We start from the raw sequence: 21384 nt of genomic DNA on the forward strand, positions 1-21384 counted from the left end.
TATAATTTTTCAGATATAGAATCTAATTATTGGAGGCTTGTCTTTAATTTGTCCCCCTTCCACTGCTCTGGCAGGGAAAATAGTGTTGGGGGATGGTGGCCCCCTTAACCTCTGCTCCCTCCATTTCTTCCCCCTATAGCCGCTTCCTCCACTTTACTGTCAGCCCCTTGGGCTCCGTTTTGCAAACATGAAATGCAAGGGACCAAAAAACACTGACTGAAATAAACATATCTGTAGTAATTTTCATATAGAGGAAAAGAAAACTATGGGTACCTAATAGATTCAGTTAATCTAGAATTGATGCATTTTACCTGCTTTGCAAACTGCTGCAAGTTTCAGCTCAGGTACTCCATACACACACATTTAAGCAGTACTTCTGTATCTACTTATAAATAGTACGAAATCTGTATGATATTAGTCCAAAGCCAAATGGTTCAAGATTTATCATGGGCCCCAGCAAAGTCAACCACATTTCAAGCCATGGTGGCCCCACAGCCCAGGACTTGTATATACTTCAGATATCCCCCACAAAGGGACCATGTGCTAATTAGCCACTTGTCACTAGAACTGAGTGTTCTCATCTTTTGTCACGAGTTCTGTGATCTTCCTAAAATTTATAGGCAGAGGAGGTGTGGGGCTGTCTGGTTTGGCTCCACCTCATGAAGGCCACCCAAATCACTTGTGACGAGCCAAGGGAGGGGGTGACAAAGCGTCTCATTCCCATAGATGTTTGATGATGTTTGTCAGTCATTTAAAGCTGGGCAAGAAACAGGAATCACTGGAAATGGGAAAGAAAGGCACTTTCTTTCCCATTGCGAAGAGGAAGCCAAAATATATTGACATAGTGGTTCGCCATGAGCTGAAAAAGGGCTGAGGGGGACTGAGCAGAACAGGGACTATATCTTATTTAGATGGGTTGCACTAACCTAGCCTTCTGGTAGCATCCACCTCACAGGAGAGTTGCATTTCTGGAATGGTTCAGTACCCACCAAGGTGCAGTGCAGTGGCTTTAAGCGCAGTTTATGGAAATGGGAGTCTCCTCCCTTACTTGCTCCGAGGGCCTTATAGCTAAAGGGAAGCAAAACTCGGGGGGCATCCAAACCCCAAGCCTCCGGGCTTGGGCCTGCAAGTAGGGTACCCGCCAAAGGTTTTGGAAACATCTGAAGCCCCAGGTGCGGGTGGAGGATGTTTGCCGGTAGTAGGGCCACTTATGGTTCTGGACTCTTGGAATTGGAATTAATTTTGGCTAATTTGGCCTTGGATACAAATTAAATTAAAAAAAAAAAGGTAGCATCTCAGCCTTGGTAGGGAAATGCCATGACCACTAAGGGGGTTTTCCTAGTTGCAAGAGAAAACCATTTTCTTGGCAGGGGGCAGTACCTTGACTAAGCTAAGGAATAATTAGCCTCCCACTTTCACTGCCAATGGGAAGATCTTGGCTATATGCCAACCTTATGTAAATGAGAGACTTCACCCTAGCTTGTTCCTGCAGCTATATGGCTGAGGGCAAGCGAAACTCGGGGGCATCTGAACCCCAAGCCTCCAGGCTTGGGCTTGCACATAGGACATCTGCCAAAGGATTTGAAAGCATCTGAAGCCCTAGGCAGGGGTGGAGGATGCTTGCTGATAGTAGAGCCACATATGGTTCTTGAATGACTTAGATTTGGAGTTGATTTAGCTGATTTGGCTTGGAACATGAAAAAATTTCCTTAAAAAAAAAAGCATCTTAGCCTTTTGGTTAAGATGAAGCATTTTTGGCAGCAATGGGAGGTTGTCAGGGCTGGCTCTGTCCCTTCTGGTGCCAGCCTGGTATTGTGGTACCTCCAGGCCTGGTGCCAGTTCCCTGCAGTGGGAACACCTACCCATTTTTGTAAGGGCTACACAAGCGAAAGAAAAAAAAGTTCCCATCAGTACATTTGCTCCATACAGGCCATGCATTTTAATGGCATGATTAGTGTAGGCTGCATTTAATCAGCATTAGACTTGATTTCCATTACTGAGCACATGCTGCTTCTGGCAGCACTTTAATGATAGACAATATATATAATAAGGTTTTCTTGTAAACAAATACAAGGTTAGGGGCTGTTTTCCTCATGTTGCTTGAAGGAAAAAACCCTCATCATTTATTTGAGTAAATATGGTAGTTTTCTACCACAGAAAATATACAATTAGTATGAAGTACCTTTTCATGAATTAAGACTCTAGCTTTGGAGGTAAAATGGAAGATGGGCCAAGATACCCTCAGGGCAACCATGCAATGGATAGTGAGGGCCTGTATAATATTCTGGGCTGCAGAAAAAATCCAATCTAGGCCCATATGAAGGTGAGTGGTAAGAAGATGGAAGGAAAAAGACTATTTTCATAGGTCCATTGCCCTTAACAGACTGCTCAGATGGCATGAAGGGACTGATAGTCACCACTGTAGCCAAGAGGCTTCAAATGAGAAAAATATTGTTTTACTTTTAGTGTATATATGACGAGGTTTGTAATTAAGATGACTAAAGTGAAAAGACCCAAATTCAGAGGGCTGCACACTGATCATATTCATGGCCAATCTAGGACATATCTCAAGGCCTAGGAAATGCGTATGACAAGAGGAAACACAAAACATCTCTGAATAGTCAGATAACTCTGCATCCCAAAAGGCTTAATGCACAGAAAAGCATTAACTGAAGGAAGAAAAAGGAAGGAACTGAAGAAAGGAGATGAGAAGGAGAAGAGGTCTGGGACTTGGGAACTCCTGAGTTGTAACTCTATGCCTGTAACTGTCCCACACTGCGCCTGGGGGCAAGTCATGTAAAATCTCTATCTGCAGTTCCCCATTAGCAAATTGCATACACTTATACTTTATTTATACACTTCACAGTAACAAAAATATTCTTTAGTGAATGTCTGCATCATAATTTGAACAGGAAAAACATAGTTAATGTTAAAACTAAAACAATTATAGCTGATCTCTTTCTTAATGCCAAAAATTTGGTTTTATTTGTAGAAATTGGGTAAATACTCACCTGCGGATTACAAAACCAGCATGACATTTACATTCATTTAAAAGTGGAAAACATATAATTATAGTCATTGTCCTACTACTATTTACATTTTTACTGCCCTTTGAACATTACCTTTTCTTCAAGTGCTGCCATTCTCTCTTTCAAGTGTAGCTGCAGGCGTTCATTGGATTCTGTCAAAAGTCTGTCTACAGTATCTGATAGTCTTTTGTTGTGCTCCTCATTCATTTTCTCTCTTTGCCTGGCCTTCAGTACAGGGCAGAGGAAACACAATGGTAAGTGTCTGGGTTAATTAATGCAGATTTACACTGAACAAATTTTCAGTAAGACATCCAGGAACCAAAGGTATTACTCTTTTGGTTGACCTTACTGAGCCACCACATATTTTGATCAAGGTATATTAGAAAATTCTGTATTAGTAGAATGTTTCTAATGAACTAAAACTAGATTTAAGTGAATTGACTAAGATGGGACTGCATTACTTTCATGTTCACAAATGCTATGTTCTGCAGTCAAGAGAGCTGCATGTTTGTACTCAAAGGCAGAATTTGGCTCCATATTGTCAGATTTTATGCACAAAAAATAAACCATCTGCAATGAACATACTCTTTGGAGTTCCTGATTCTTCTCTTCAAGTTGAGCTTCTAAGTGTCTCATACGTTCTTCGATGTTACCATGTCTTTCCTCTGCCTGCAAAAAAATAGGAAGACTTGGTCTGAAATTTAAATAGCTTTGTAACTCATTATCTCAGTAAAGTTCAAACAAAACATAAAGCAAGCTACTACTAACTGCAAACTTAGTTTTCAAAAAATAAACTTTATTCAAACAGGCAGCTGAACAGCATTGCTTGAAATGTGTCAGCTACAAAGGCCTGTTACATCCAAGCATCAGCAAAACATTGGAGTTATTTATGAGCAATGAAATCAGCCAAATGTAACATGCAGACTGTGCATGGTTTGAACACAAACCTGCCATTGTAAAATTGTAAGCTCCTGAAGCACTTAACTGCACGATGGTTGATTATCAATAAAAAAAATTAAAAAAAATAAAAATGAAAACAAATTAGATGGATTCTATTTAGCAATAGAAAGTAAAGTCCAGTAGGACTACCTTCCTACGTATGGAGATCATTTCTTGTAGTTTAGCTTCCATAACATATTGATAATCATCAGATGAGGTAGAAGAGGTTGGATCAGACTAACAAGTCAAGGAAAAGGAGAGGGACAAAATTGAAAAATCAGAACTAAAGACACTGACACTGAACAGAACACAGCACAGAATGCTTAAAAGAAAAGTGTGACTGAAAATTTAATATTTTAACTGACAGACTTTTATGTGGAATAAACTACACTGATATTTGGTGAATACGATGCAGTTGACATGGATAAACAGAAAACAATGAAATGTTAAAAAAGCTATCAACCTAGGTATGGAAGGTCAAGGTTAGTAATGGCTGGCTGATGAAAGATTTCTATAGAGTAAAATCAAAGCAGTTCTGGCTAATAGGGTCTCATGTTGTAGTTGGAGTTATGGGGATCTAAACATCGGAGTGTGACTCTGAGAGGCCGATGTCAGAATTTTTGTAAAATTTTTGCACCATTTTATAGGAATGAAAAACAATGCCTAAATGTAATAGAATATATAAAATTAATGGATTAGTCATTTATAGTAACTGTGCAGTGTTATGAAAGATTTTCCTAGAAAACACAGAAAACTAATAAAATACAGCTCAAGACTTCTTAGAGAGAGAATCAAATAAGCCCTTTTTACCCCAATAAATTATATAATTTCTAATTTTTTTGAGAGGATTCACCCTGGTGAATCCATTTTATGAGGTTAGTCTCATACTTTTAGGAAAGACCTCATAAATACAACATCATTAATTGGACAAGAAGTCATGTACTGAATATAAAGAATGGCAGTCCATCCAAAGTCATTGTTTTTTCCCATATAAAATTTAATAGACCATTTGTTACAAAATATGGATCTCTCTCACCCTCATATCAATGAAGCCTATTGTATCATTTTAAAGAAAGCTGAAAGAAAGCTATGTTGAATTTGTTGCTATGGAAACAAAACATGTGCATAAGAAACAGACACTGCACAGTATTACTGATGTCTGTGCTTTGTAAGCTCCTGATTTTGAAATGCTCTTTGATTAGGTCATTGTCAGAAATGACCTCTGGGTCACCAGGTACGTAAACACCCAGCAAATGTAATCTTAGCGATAAGAATATACTTCATTACTGAGATCATCATCTACAAAAGAGTTAACAGAATAATAATTAGGCTCACATACTAAAATAAGTACACATAGTTTATTGTGTATGGTACACACACCATAATTTAAGATCACTTCAGTGATACTACTACATTTACTTGAATCCAAGATGATGTTTTCCCCCGCCTATTTCAACATGGGGAAAAGGCTCATCATCTTAGATTTGAATAGGTAGGTGGCTAGGTGGCTGCCCCAGCTCCAACCCCGGCCTATACCCAGGACCAGGGTTGAGTTGGAGCAGCAGGTGCTGCCCACCCCTCCCCCTGTACTACTTATTCTCAGTTGTGGTTGTAACTCTGGCTCTTGCCCAGAGCATGGAGCACAGGATGGCTCTGGTACCCACCTGGCAAGGCAGCAGTGGCAGCAGTGGCAGCAGTTCCAATCCTGGCTCCATCTCTAACTTAGCCCTGGGGCTGGGGCTGAATGTGTTGCTGTAGCTGCTGTTGCCTGGCCAGGTAGAAGCAACAGCTATCATGTGCTCTAGACCGTATAGCCATGAAGCATCCTAGAATTAGGCAACTACTTCCACCTGACTGAGGAAGCCAAGGCCCTCTTGAACGCCAGTGACTCCAAGGTGCTGTGGGAGCATCTCCAGGCCACTGATAGGTGGTTTGGGGCCCATGAGATGAGCAGTGAATGGTAGGAACAGATTGTCCTGGGTACCTGGTACCTGGGATGATGAATAGTGTCTATAAAACTTCCCCATGTGCTGGGCCATTTTCATAGACATCATCACCCAGCTGGCACACCACATTGAGTGGCAGGACATCAGCATAAGGCCATCCCTGACTCCAGAGAAGCAAGTCACCATTATCACCTGGAAACTTGCCACTGCCTACAATCCAGTGGCATACTGAGGGGAGGGCCAGGAGGGGGCCATGGCCCTCGGTGCAGGCCTGAAGGGGCACTGGCCGGGCAGCCAGGCCATAGGCAGATTAATACACAAGCAAACTGGGTACATGTCCCCAGGGGTCTGTTCCAATTCAGGGCCCCAGGATCCTCACCAGCGGGGAAGTGAAAACCGCAGTTTAAACTCAGTGCCCATTTTCGACGCCAAGTTTAAAACTGCGGCTTTCACGTTTGCTTCCCTGGGAGTTGGAAGCAGGGCCCCTCCTCCACCAATGTGGCTGTGGTAGGGCAGGGCTGGGGTTTTGCCTGAAGAGCTGTGGTGTGCCTGCAGGCCAGGTGGTGCCACATCTGGGGCAGGGGGCTGGATCCATTGATCTTATGAGGTCCCATCCAGCCCTAATGTCTATGAAATCTATGAAAATGTGCTTATTATCAAGTGGAGAACTCATGGTTGGTCTGAGGGTCTGCGTGGAACAAGGTATCTGGGTCACAGATACAGATACACAAATCCAGTGCCAACACTAGCTGTTTTGATCACCTTATTTTTCTCTAGGTCCTTCTTCTCTAGGTACTTCACAATAGGCTTCTGCTGCTGAATTTTGGGGTTTGGAGCCCTATTGGGGATGTGTTTTGACATTGGTGTGGTGAGTAATGGCTGTATCAATCCCCATGGCTCCCTGAGTAGATACTGCAGTTCAGGTACCCATGGCAGTTAATGCTCACACTTCACCACTGGAGATGGGTCTGGATCTGGTCCATGAGGAGCCTTGCAGTTTGGTTTTGGCTATCAGGGCCAGGTGAATTTGCCACCTCTACTCTGTACTCTCTCTTTTTTTTTTTACTTGCATGGCATTGTCCTTCACCATTGTTACCTTCCTTATCCCTTTACAATGGCCACTTTATCTCTAGAAAGAATACCTCACATATTCCATCTTTTGCTTATTCTAACTCCTGCCTTCCCTTTCAAATAATATTACCTCTCCTGCTGTCCTCTCTTACAAACATCTCTTTCTCACACAATCTCCCCTCTGAATCATTCACTGAAGAATGAACTTTGGGCTTTGGGCTCCTTTTCTTGCATTTCTGCCCATTACAAACCTTACTCTGTTCACTTCCTCCACATCTGACCAACTTGCTCGCCAACATTTATCTCCTTTTTTCCTTGAAACTCCTGACATCTCTCAACCAACCTGTTTCTTTATTTATTTTTGATGGTGGATCCTCACACTTGCACACCACTGTCACTCATTAATTGGAATGGTTTCATTTCTTCTCTCACGCATTACTTTCTTGATTCTTGCCCTCACAACAGCATGGCCACTTACTCCATACTTACTATTATTAAGCACATCTCCATTTCTAAGCACAGCTTCATCATTCCATTGTGGACTTTTCTATCATTTCCTTTCCTTTCCCTGAACCCAGTCTTTTCATAAACTTGAATTTATAGTTCTCCAGGGCCTCAACCACTTTCAGCATCCATTTCCTAACTCTACCTGCTCTCTACTATGTCTTTTCCATCGAGTCAGCCTGTGACTCCATTCATGTCCACCCTTAAAAAAAATCAGAATTGCCTTTCTCCTCATTATCCTACCACATAGTCTCTTCCACTAACACCCAGTCAAATTTATCATTACCTTCAATGTACCCATCCTTTGCTGCCACTGATTGCTTCTGGTAAAAGTTTCCTGGCCACATAGATTTCCAGACTCATTCTCTCCTTCAGGTTTACCAGATGGCAAACCTGAAGTTTGGCAAACCAAACAAACCTCTGGCTTGTATCCACTGATGCTTCTAAAATAAGTCCCAGTATGTCATTCTCCCATTGTACTCAGCCTTGGTAAGGCCACAGCTGGAGTACTGCATCCAATTCTGGGCTCCACAATTCAAAAAGGATGTGCAGAAGATTGAAAGAGTCCATAGGAGAGCCATGCGCATGATCAAAGGACAAGAGAACAGGCCTTATGAAGAGAGGCTGAGAGCCATAGGACTCTTCAGCCTGGAGAAGCAGTTTCGGGGTGACTTGGTAGCAGCCTATAAGTACATAAGGGGTGTGCATCAGGATCTGGGGGAACACCTGTTTACCAGAGCACCCCCAAGGGATGACAAGGTCCAACGGTCACAAACTCATCCAAGACCATTTAAGGTTGGACATAAGGAAAAACTTCTTTACTGTCCAAGCCCCCAAGGCCTAGAATAGACTCCCCCTGCAAGCACCTACTCTAGACTCATGTTTAAGAGTGTGGCTAAGAAACATGTGGATGTTTGTCTTGCTGGGATCCTTTGACCCTAGCTGACTTCCTGCCCCTTGGGCAGGAGGCTGGACCTGATGATCTTGAGAGGTCCCTTCCAGCCCTAATGTCTATGAAATCTATGAATCTTTTTGGTCATGCAGCACTTCATACAAACTTTCACTCCTTTCCAAAACCATCCACCCTCCAGTCTTTCATAAACAAACTTTTGTCAACTTCTTCAAGAAAAGCAGCCCTAAGAAGAGATGCAAATGTAGTAGATTCAGACTGGACCAAGGCAGATCATTTCCTTTAAGAGGAGGAAATGAATCTGTATTGAATGTAGCCAGATATGTCCTATCTCTAAAAATGTAGTTCATGCAGGGAAATAACTTTCCATGATTGGAAGCAAGTTCATAGGCTCTACCACAAGGGGTTGGTTGAATGATGACACAGACTAAGGCCCCATATTCATTGTAGATTTAATTTAAATTCATTTATTGGTTTTTCCCTTGACATATTGTGTTCACACAGCCATACCTGACTAGTGCCACATAATGAGGTAGCCACTACTCTTTGAGTTGTCAGCTAGTCTCTAACTTGGGTACTTGTTATTACATATTGCTACTGTAATGCGCCTGCAGTGAAAATGGGCTGTTATGCAACACATCTGTGCAGCACAACAGTCAAGTTGTGATGGTACTCTACTCAGCACTTACTAGTGTTATAAATGAATGTGAATCTAGCCACAGACAGCTACAAAGTTCCTCAGCCACAATGCCAGTGTTGATGAGAAGCCTGGCAGCACAGGCCATGTGCCTGTCCAGATTCCTTTACTACAGATTGGCTGATATTGCAGTGGCTCACCTTATGGCTAGCCCACAGTGAAAACTAAGCCAAACAAAGTCTCAGATGAATCAAGTAACTTTCTGGATACTTAGCCAAGATCTCCAGACTTTTAGAATTTCATACCTTATGACTAATTTATGAAAAAGCAGCAGAAAATATTCACCAATTCACTCTATAAAATATAGAGAAAAACCCAAACCCCAACTGACATGATTTTAGAAGCAAAATCTTGTATCGCATTTGTCTTATAAAATATTAATCTGGATTTACTAAAGTGGAATGGCAAAACAGAAATCCAAACATACATGCTGCTGGGCCATTGAGTTGAAGGGTATAAAATCAAATTCGAAGAACATATATACACTGTTTTTATCATAGGTAATCCATGACTACTGTTCTCATCATTTATCCACAGGGAAGTATGTTTTATGCCATCCCATGTTATTTTACTTTGATAAAAAAGTGAAATATATGCGCCTAATTCTTTTACCAGTTTTACAGTAATGAAACTCCACTAATTTCGGTAGGGTCAATTCTAATGAGGTGGAATCAAGAAGAATCAATATTTTTGGTTTTGTTTCAGTGCAGCATATGTAGAGGGACTTGGCTCAGAAGACTCACCTTTAACCTCCCAAGGCAGATTTCCACTGCAGTGACTGGGACATACCTGAGCTAACTTTAAACTAGCTTACTTGGGTGCCTATAACAATATAGCCACATTTGCATGGAGCCATTTGCACGCTAACAGCATGAGTTACTCAGCTACTTGGGCAAATGTTACAGTTTGCACCTGTGCACTAGCTAGCCGTTTTAAAGCATTTAAAAACATTTATTTGTTCTCTGGAAAATATAGAGATTCCCATTTATGCACTTTTAACAACATTTGCATAAATTTGAAATAAGAAAATATAAGCTATATATACTTAATCAATATGATGTATGGATCAGATTTTGTCACTCATTCATATTTAGTATTTAGCATTCATATTTCATATTTAGTATATAAATATAAGGATATTAAAAAACACATTTGTTCAAGTTTTCATTGTATAAATAATTAGAAAGTACTAGAACTGGTACTGAAGCCTAAATGATGTTTTAGATTTTCCTCTAATCCAGTGGTTTTCAACTTTTTTTCATTTGCAGACCCCTAAACATTTTCAATGGAGGTGCAAACCCCTTTGGATATTTTTAATGGAGGTACGCACCTCTATAAATTGTAAGTGTGGATATTCACATACTACTGATTGATCATAGTCAGCTTTCATGGACCCCTTAGACATAGTTTGTGGACCTCCAGGAGTATGCAGATCACAGGTTTAAAACCACGTCAAATTAATTTTTTTGAAAAAGACGTGAAAATGCATTGTGAGTTTTCTGGTCATAATAAGAACAGTATTTAATGGTAATATCTTGAGTGAGTATCCTGTCTGACTAAAATAGATCATAGGAAAGTAGAGCTGGAAGGGATCTCACGAGATCATCTAGTCCAGGCCCTGCTCAAGGTAGGATCATCCATGACTAAACCATCCCAGCCAAGTGTCTGTCTAACCCGCTATTAAAAATTTCCAGGGCTGGACATAAAACTTTTTTAGATAGCTTATTTGAAGTTTCAACCACCCTAATAGTCAGAAAGTTCCTCCTAATCAACAAACTCCTGCAGCTGGAGTCTATATAGCCTCAGAGGAAAGCCCGGCTCCATCCACTCTATAATCACTCTTCAGGTATTTGAACACTGCTATCAACTACACCCTCATTTTTCTTTTCTCCAGACTGAATAATGACAGAGGCTTTCCACAAGAGCTCTTGGTTTTGTAATTCACTGCCCCCAAAACTCCAAAACAAATCACATTTGTTGGTCATGTGAACACTTTGCAAACCAAAGTTTTCCCCCAGACATTTGCAGTTGCATAGAAGACTGCAAAAAAAATGTGGTGGCATAGTTTTTGGGGTTTTTTTGTTTCTTTGTTTTGAAATAATCTTCCCTTCTTGACTTTGGAGTGGCTACTGCACTTATTTATCTGCACTTATTTACCAGCTACTTCATTCCTTTTCAACAAATAGCAAAAGAGCCTAGACACACTTTATACTTTATAGATAAATACATCTATATTTTAATGTTTGAATAAATACATAAACATACATATCTCTCTTGCTTTTACTTTTCCTTTCTCTTCTCTTGCTATAATTTCCGATTGATTTCTATTTTTCTTCTGCTTCTCAGGGTCAATCTTCCCTGAGATTCATTTCCTGTCCTTCATACCAGCTTAGCTGCTTCTCAATGCTAGGCACCTAAATTTCTGGTTCACCTCTCCCTTCCATATTCACAATCTCAGCCAGGAATTTAGGATGACTCTTCAAATGTTGCTAGCCTCATTATTGCCACTTACTGCCTTTCCCCTCACAATTTTAATCTGAGTTAAAAATGAGTAAGCTACAGCTGCACAGGTGAGTCAGGTAACAGTATTTGGTGTGGAGTTACAATGCCACTTCCTCTCATGATGTCAATCATGAGAACTTTCCTTTGGCAGAGCTCTGCCTAGGAATAGCACTTGAAAATATTACATGCTGAAGACTTCTCACAATATTCATTATTAATATTAATTCAATTAAAAAATGGTGACAATAAAAGATGTGCTTGAAGCTTAAAAATACTGCCTGGTTCCTCAAATACAGCAGAAATGATTCAAGAAAAGAAAAATTCAAAAATATAAGACAACACTCTCTTACATTGCTAAGGGCATTAAAATAATAGTAATAATAATAACAATAATTAAAATAGGGTCATTTGCTGTATCAGTCACAGTTGGGCAATTTAAAGCTGCCAAGGTTGCCTTTATACACACATGAGGTTTTAAAAATATGTTGCAACATTTGTTTGTCATTTCATTTAGCTCATTTTTTGCTGAATCTTCATTTTCAGTCTGCCTTTCAGAATACAAGCCATTTACATAATCAGTGAATATCCTGATTACTGAATACTGATCTTGACTTCTTGAGGTAAAATATACACGTGTGCATGTGTGTATAATGTCCTCATCACTAAAATGAAGAAACAATTAGGGTAAATTAATACGACTAGGTACTGATGACCCAGTACAAAGGAACGAAAATAATTTTTTAGCATTCATTAAATATGAAAATTTGTCTGCAAAGTTTGCTACAATCTTCCTTTAGTGACAGAAAAAGGAAAGTTTAGACCTATCAGAGTAATATGTAACATCATGTCCTATATCGGCTTTTTTCATTTTGTCTGACTATAAAATGTGATGGATAAATTATTTTATGATAGTAATGTGACAAAATAAAGCTAATAATCTTTGAATTACAGAACTAGTTGCATGCACAGTTGCAATATTTAAAATGTACTTTTGTCTCATTTTTCTGTAAGAAAGCTGCTAACATAGAAACCAGGCTGTCTTTGGTCCCTTTAGGGCTTTGCATTTTTTATGTGATTTATCAACTGTATTCTGACTATCTGCTATAAGAGGGTTTTTTTTTTTTAAAGTAAATATTCCAGATGGCTTTGTTTTTATTACACAAATGATCCCAACTGCCAGTAAGGAAGATGTTATTTTGTGTCATTTATTGTAGTGAAAATGATTGTTGTGTCTTTTCTAATTGATGTGGTGTATAAAAACATCATGAAAAAATAAATATGAGTAATAGCATGACTGTTTCTTTTGTTGTTAAGTGTGAAATGTTTGTGTATTACAAGCTAAATGGATTCATGAATTTTTAGAGATACTGGAAATCTATGACTCCTTATACAGATAGGCTAAATACAGACATTCAAAAAGCCTGAGGTGGAATCGATCTAAGTTACACAGTTTTCTGTTAAGTGGTGTAGTTTAGATCGGTAGCAAACAGACCACACATTCACTCTTTGGTGGTGGGGGCAAGTCTTAGACCGGGTTCCATCATTTTTAAGCCAGACTATGCGTGCTGAACTTCTGTTCTGTTACAGGTATAGACCAGTTTTGTGTGCAGAACTTCTGTTCTGTTATGGGTATAGACTCATTTCCAATCATTTATATCATTAAAAGTGTAATGTCTGTACCTGGCCCTAATGGACTTTAAAGTAAGTAAGGGTAGTTAATTTGTCTGCCCACAAACACTGAGAAATCACAGTCAGGTTACATAATATTGTTGTATTGAGTTGCACCAATCGCATCAATGTAAGATAGGTAAATAATAACTATGTCATATACTTAACATTTGCTTCTAGTACATTAGCACATGGCATTTTTTCCAAATCGTGTTGAAACCATGTTGCTTTTTTGTTACTCTTGATGTCAAAAGGAGGAATAATAAATCAAAATTAAACCATATATACTTCTGAAGTGAACCTATTTCTCAGTGCAGTACCTTTGTCAATGCTGCAATTCTCTGAGCCAGTTCAGCCTCTACTTCCGGCAATGTCTCAGCCTTCCGCATTGTCTGTTGAAGCTTCTGCTCAGCTAGCTCAAGACGTTCTTGCAGCTGTCTGTTTTTTTCTTCCAACTGAAACCCAGAGATGGAAAAAAAAATATAAAAACCAGAATTAAAAACTTGTTATAGTTCTTAAGAGAATTTTCTGAGAAGGTCAGTCAAACTGGGTACAGGCAAAGGTATTATCTAGCTTGAGAGACCTTATTATGCTGCTGCAAAAATGATTAATCTAAGTATGGAAGAGTATGGGCCTGTTATATTTATTATGCCTGATTTGAGGGCTAAGGATTTGAGGCCTTTTGAGGCTAAGAAAAGGAGTCACAAATTGTTAAGTACAAAGATGAACAAACACTCCTTTTCCATGATCTGTGTACTGCTTACCCAAGCAAAAAGCAATGTACTGGTGCCAGTAAAAGCCATTTTGGAAAGTACAAACAGAATTATTGAGTCTAGTTCATTGCAAAGTTAAGAGGGAGCTAAAATACGAAGTAGTACACATTTTAGACAGATACAACTGCCACAAAATTGTTGGAATGAACTGATGGCTGGAACATCGGATGATATTTCTGCATTTTGCATCTAAGTGTCATTTGAGAAAATAGCAGTGGGATAGCTTTTATCCTACTGGAGGAAGGGGGCCAAAACCCAAGACACCTTCCTTGCAGTGCAGTGCTCTCATTACTGAGCCAAACATCCTCTGGTTTGGGTTTCCCCTAGCCTCACATTATCTTCCTTTCTTCATTGCCCATGGGCCAGCTTCAACAGGAAAGGTGGAGTCTGCTCTTGGCAATGCAAGCCAAGCTAACTAAGCTGGAAGGTGGGGTCGTAGGTTCAAACCATATGTGAGTAAGTGGGAAATACAACCTGGGTCCTTCATTCCTGGGCAAGTGTTCTAACCACAAGGTTTTCGGAATAAAAGTTTGGAAATCTGCCCTCCTCTCTTCCCCACAGGGATTTACAAAAAGTTGATACATTTGACTAGATGAAACAGGACTTTAGCAGGACAAAAACAGTCAGAGCAAGTTGTTAAGAAGAGGGAGCAGGATCTAAAAATATGTTCAAAATGGTACCGACACAGCGAAGTTAGCTGAGTAAGTGCTACATACCTGCCAAAAGGGGAGCTGAATTTGGGCCCATGTGACTTTGTACTTCACTGCATTAAAACACATTTCATACATGTAAATCTTGCCAAACCATCCAGATTTCTTGGTGTCCCTGACTTGTCCCCTAAATTATATGCCCCTCACATTTTTGCCTCACATAAAATGCTAGAACGTTATTCTAAAATCATTTAGTACAATGATTTTATGCTTTCTTCCAGATCACTGAAAATGAGGTTCATTTGAATAGAGTCTGATGCAGTTAGGAAACAATGTATGTGCTAAAGCATTATAAAAATGTCTGACAGAAGGAAAAGATTTTCTTTTTTACTCTTCTTCTGTCTTGGGGGAGAACAAATCTACATTTTCAAAATATTCATTGGAGTTTTCAATTCATACAGCTTAACCAAATGAAAAGCGGTCAACTCCACTCACTTTACCCAATGGTCAGGTATATGACTAGATTTTCTGTTGCCTCACACCCCTATATAACAATTAGGTGAATAGTCCTGTCTTGTTCCTCACTCCCCACCCTAATAGAGCATGTAGAATGCCTCCAAATCATCACCCCTTGCTGATTCCAGAATAAAAAAATGTGCTGGAAATGTTAAAGATAGGAAGAAGGGGCAAATTGCCATTGAGCCCACTTATTTTTGGACCAAGCCTTTGTTAAATTATATCTGAGGCTGCTCTAAGGCACACAGCTGGCTGATAGGCTCACAACATCAGGCTCCCCATGAGCAAAGATGTGTGTTTCCTTAGGGACAAACAGCAACGGCATAAGGTGTGCTGCTGCTACGTGTCCCCAGGAAATGCCTGTGTCACACATGCTCTGGTGTGCACCATGTTACCCCAGGTGGGGTAGGGGAGGCTGGGGCCACCAACTGTGTTGTCCCCAGCAGCCTTACCTGCAGACCCAGGGGCCTCCAGGAGCTGCAGCCATGGGGATCCTGCAGCATGGAGCCTGGCTGGCATCCAGAGTGTGCCTGAAGCCGGCCAGGCTCCGGTTTTGGGTGGCATATGCTGCCACCATGTGTGCCACCCCACTGTTTTTAGGCTTGGGTTTTTTTGGCCCCGGAATCCTGGGGTCAACCCCCCTGCCCCCAGCGCTGCAAAGTAGCAGTGTGGGGAATGCCTGCATGTGTGACATGTGTAGTGTGTAGCACTACAAATTTCCTGTGGTTGGCATTGTGGCTTAGCTGGTTAAAGCTAAGTGCAGTTTACTTATCTAGTAAACAGGAGATCCTGGGTTCAAATCCCAGCAGTGCTTCTTCTCCTACTGTCCCTCTCCTTCTGGAAAGGCAGGGGTTGACTCCATGCATTGCCATTCCCTTCCCAGCATCCCAGGTCCAAGTCCTGCCTGGGGCCAAGGTCTCAAAGGGGTCCTGCTTGATCCCCCTACCTGCCTTGGTGAAGCCCCTGCAGGGTGCTTAGTCAAGGGGCATCCAGGATGCTCTGCCCCCCATATTAACTCTTTTTCTACCAGATGGGTCTGCGGTGGCACATACAGCACATCTGTACTCATCTTGGTGCACCCAAAGACTATGTCTATATAGCACACTTACTATGCCAAGCAGCAGCATTTTCAAGCATACCTCATTGTTCTGCACTGCTGCCACCTAAACTGGAAGTAGTTCAATCTTGCCTGGTGCAATGTTTCAGATGAACTAGTTAGAACTGTTGCGTGGCAGTGCTAATTAGTGTGGATATCCTGACAAAACTGCTAGTTTTGTAGGCAGCCTGTGTGGAACAGTGAAGAATATCTGAAGGCCTTGACTGCCTGGCACAGTAAGTTTATCATGTAAGTGCGGCTAAACGAGAATCAGGGCCAAAAGTCTGAGCTGTTACACAACCTTAAGAAGAAATGACCTAACTGTTTAGTAACTATGTTTGCCCTGTTGCATAATAGGGATGTAACATTTCACCCCATGACACCTGATGATGACATAACATATTAACACATAGCAACTAATAATACCTCACACACCTTTATAAAGCAAGTATGATTACACTAATTTTGCAGCATTATACATCTGTCTTACTACTGGCTGTACTGAACCAGTGAAAGAATTAGGAATACAAAATGAGAACTGACTTCCAGTGTCCTGGCTGAATTGCTAAAGAACATCTCTTCCTATATTTTTATTTCTATTTTGTGACTAATGGTATCCGAGAGAAGACTATATGGAAAAAAAAACCTTTCATTTTTTGCCTAGGTAATGTCATTTGAGATGCACTGGGTGGATGCAGAAGGTGTGCAGTGGCACAGCTGCACACCCTTTTCAGACTGGACTATACTGCAGGAGCCTCTTGGTGAAATTTTAACCCCCCAAAGCAGGTGAGAATCCCATACTTCCCTTCTGTGTGAAAAGGCCCATCCCTGCCTCTTTTCAACCCTGGCCTCTGACCTGCTGCTGCTTTCCCTGCTGTCTTGGGAATAGGGAAAGCTTCAGAACTGCTCCTCCCTGCTTCATCTGGGCTGTGTGGGAGCTGGGCTCAGCTTGGAACAGCAACAGCAGCAGTGATGGGCAAGGGTAAGTTTCCCCCACCCTACCTGGTCCCCTGGAAGCACATGCAGGGAGGGGGAACCCCCCCCCCCCAACGCGCCCACTGCCACTGTTGCTATTCCCAGCTGAGTCCAGCCCCCATGCAGCATGGCTGGAGTGGGCAAGAAAAGTTGTGAAGCATCTTCTGCCCCTGGGACACAAGGAAAGCAGCAACAGCTGGAGGGGAAGGAAGGAAAGGGAGGGGAGAAGACATGCCTCTGAGCATGGAGGGGAAGTGGGAGGATTCCTATGGTACAGTGTGGCCACACAAGTTGGTAGCAGGGGAAGATGCTGGGAGTAGGGGTGCAGTCACCCCTGAAACTGGGTGAACACTCCTGCATCCCACTTTGCCAAATCCTGGATCTGCCTTTTCTAGTGCAGGACACCACTTGAAAACATAACTGACTGCAGCTACTTTATGAAGCTGAGAGGGCAAATTGGTTTTGTTAAATAGGTTTATAGCAGCTGATATGAAATTTGTAGACTAAATTGCCTGAATTACTTTAAGGCAGATTTGTTCATTGACTCAGAATGAGAAGCTCAACCTACTTTAATAGAAACCTCCTACTATAACTCCTGTACTTTCTCTTTTTTTTTTTTTTTTTGGTCCTCGGGTGCTAACTTTTATTCTGCATGAATAGAGCCATTTCAGTGATGCAGATACTGAACCTGGCGTAGGATGGCCTCCTTGTTTGCCAGTTCATTTTCCAGCTTATCATTCATGTCATGTATAGAGGTGGATTCCCTCTGTGCACTGAGGTAGCGCTTCTCAAGGGTAGTGATTCTTTCTTCCATATCTTCTTTTTGTGCCATAGCCTATAATGAAAAAAATATGCATTTCAAAAATCATGTAGCTTGAAAGTTAGCTTAATTTTAAACAGGGCTGTGAATTTTGTAAGGAAAGTTTCTTTTCCTTTGGATTCATATGTCTTCACATAAAAAAATTACAAATGTTTACAGCAGAATATAAAACCACCCACCTACATAGTTAAATTAGTTGATACAGCACTCAGGGGAAAACTGAACATTTCTCACCTTTTCAGCATTTTAATATATGTGATAAATATTACAAGCTGTTTAATAGTAATTTGTTTACTTTATAAATAATTGTAGACATCAGAAAATACAGGTCACATAGTAATCTAAATATCACAATGCAATACTGTAAACAATATGTTTCAAAAAGGGAGCTATAAAGGCCAGTAACAGGAGTCTAAAAGCAAAAGGTCCTGAACTGACCAGCTTAATACATTTTGGACCCAAACTTTCTTTTACTCACAATAGTGTCATCCAACCTAGCTTTTTAACTAGTGGGAGAGAGGATAGAATATCTGCTAGATGCAGATTTCCTAGATAAGCCAGGGCTGCATGATCTTAAGTTAAGATGCAATGAGTGTGTAAATGACTTGCAGGTTCCCACCTTCCCCTGCATCCCACTCAGTTCATAAAGATATGTTTTGAGCAACTGCTTGCAAATGTACACGGAAGTTTGTGCTGAATGTACTCAAAGCTTAAAAAAATATCTTGCCCCTTCAGGCCCCACAGTTAGATCTTTTCTATCACCACACTCATATCTCCCACTCACTGGTTTCACCTTTGATGTCTCCAGAGAACAGAAAAGGAATGAAGATCTAATTCAGTGTTCCTTACACTATCATACTCCTACAGAAAATGCTGAGCTATACCTACACTAATCTCTGCAGGGAACAGATACTAAGGAACTGTACCCCCCTCCTGAAGCATTTCTTTGGACATGAATGAAGCCTTAACCTAACAAATGACTGTAGTCATGCAAAAGATAAAGGAAACAAACAAGCAAAGCATTATTGAGCACAAGGACCAAGAAACACGCCTCAGTCTTAACATACAATTTCTTGACAACATAAGACTGGAAAGAACTTTTTGGGACATCAAGTCCAGTTCTCTAGTTTCATAATCATCTCTCCAAAAGGATCTACAGAAACAGTCTTTCAAGAGCCTCTTGCACTCCGCAGCCACAAGGCATGCAATAATAATAAAAAGATCTTCTATTATCTTCTGCTATATGCCATATGAAGAGAACAAGACAGACAAGGACACCATGGATGCTTTGGTCACTGTAATGACAGGGAAAATGTTAGGTAAGATGTACCCATATGATGCTATGAAATGAAAAATGCCCCAAACATCAGAGGACAGCAAAAACTCCCCAATGATCCTTCCAAATCTGACCTGGAGGAAATATTCCTTCTGGATCCCTAATCTGGCAATCAGCTTGACCCTGAATGAATGATCAAGACCCACTATCCACCTGAACAGTTACTTTGAATAATTAGAAGCATCACAGGTGATTGCCAACCTCAAGCTGTAGCCAGTATCTGGAGGAAAAAAGGAAAAAGTTAAAAATCCACACAACCCCAGAAGCCCCCTCCAAAAAAAAAAAAGTACATTCAAGGGGAAAAAATTCTCTCACCCTAACAGAAAAGCAATAGAAGCCAGGAGATTAATAGGCACCTCCCCCACGTGCTATAGCCCACCCAGAGATCAAGTTTTCCCATATGGATACCAAACACTTGAAGTCACATATCACGTATCACATATCACGTGGTGGCATAGCCGCTGACTTTTATTTTTGCTGGGAGGGGGGGGCTAAGACTGGGACTTGATGTTAACATTTTGGGACTGTCCTACCCAATAAGGGATGAGTGATCACCCTATGCCTCTTCCCGAGGAGGGCCAGAGTCCTCAGGTCCCCATGTACTCAGTGCCTATGCATAGTGGACTAGTATTCCCAAAACACTCCTAGGTTATATTATTACATCCCTAAATTTATCAAGGTCCATCTTGATGACATTTATGTTTCTCTCGTCTCCCCATTCAAAAATGTCACGCCTCTAATTTCAACTCTAATGTTTTTCGTGACCAGTTTGTGTCCATTTGATCTTGTAACATTGTCATTGGTCTTGCATAGCTTTTCTCCTGAGATTCTTTTCCTTCCTTCCAAATATATTTATAAAAAGTAATTATGACTCCTCTCAACCATCATTTTCCTAAACTAAGCAAGCCTAGCTCTTTTAATCTCCTGCTCTAAAACAGGTTTTCTAATTTCCTAATCATCCTAGTTGTCTTCTGCATCTGTCTTAATTAAAATTTATCTTCTTGAACATAGGTGACTGGAACTCTACACAATATTCTAAAAGGATCTTGCACACTAATACGTTCCTGTCTTTACAAAAAAATACCCTGTCTAATACACTCTTGAACTGCATTAGCTTTTTTTATAGCCCCATGACACTGGTGGCTTATGTCCACCCTACAGTTGACCAAAACACCTATGCTCCTCTCTTCTTCTTGCCCTCAATCGACAAGCTTTCAGTTTAGAGCAAAAATTCATGGTATTAGTCCCAGAGCATGTGATTTTGCATACTCTGATCCTTCTCTGTATGAGCAAAACCCACTAAGTTTGTGTTATGCACAAATTTCATAGGTCCACATCTAGTTTTTGCATCAAGATTACTACTGAAAAATTCTACAGCAAGGATATCAAACATATGGCCTGTGGGCCAGATTCAGCCCCAAGAGCCAATTTATCCATCCTGTGAGGCTACCAGCAGCTAGTGGAAGTCGGGGGACATGACCACAGAGGGGCATGGCCTGCTACAGGATCTGGGGCACCTGGTCTCTGGTAGACATGCCCATTCATGGCTAGAGGGTGAGTGTGGGCTATGCCAATACAGCCTCACTCGCCACTGCCCCTGCCACCTTGTGCTCCAGGCTGTGAAGAAGCTCCATATGGCATGGAATGAGTTTGACACCCTTGTTCTACACAATCAGTCCCATACCAACACCTGTGGAACATGACTAGTACCTTCTTGCTAACCTCCTAGTTTCCATTTCACTATAACTTCTTTTAGTCTCTTTTTTATCCAACTCTTTATCTGCCTTACACTTATCCCAATCTTCTCCAGCTGTGGCCCAGTTGCAAATGCTTTGCTTAAGTTTACACAGGTTATGTTCACTATGTTGCCCTTATCTAAGAAGTCATTTAAGGTGTCATAAAAGGATATTAGATTGGTCTGACACAATCTGCCTTGGATAAAGCTATGTCAC

General features: G+C 40.9%; 1 protein-coding gene across 5 annotated transcripts in view; it reads right to left on the minus strand.

Moving 5' to 3' along the window:
• PPFIA2 (PTPRF interacting protein alpha 2) overlaps positions 1-21384 on the minus strand; it is a 706597-nt gene that overhangs the window by 102789 nt on the left and 582424 nt on the right. For all 5 annotated transcript variants that reach the window (XM_059726131.1, XM_059726132.1, XM_019494145.2 and 2 more), the window contains 4 exons: positions 17965-18111; positions 13587-13721; positions 3615-3698; positions 3123-3254 (listed from right to left, as the gene is read on the minus strand). In XM_059726131.1, coding sequence (XP_059582114.1) covers positions 3123-3254; positions 3615-3698; positions 13587-13721; positions 17965-18111 — 498 coding nt within the window. The remainder of the gene's footprint in view (positions 1-3122; positions 3255-3614; positions 3699-13586; positions 13722-17964; positions 18112-21384) is intronic.

Source organism: Alligator mississippiensis, chromosome 4, assembly GCF_030867095.1.
Source record: "Alligator mississippiensis isolate rAllMis1 chromosome 4, rAllMis1, whole genome shotgun sequence".
In the NCBI taxonomy this organism is placed as follows: domain Eukaryota; kingdom Metazoa; phylum Chordata; order Crocodylia; family Alligatoridae; genus Alligator; species Alligator mississippiensis.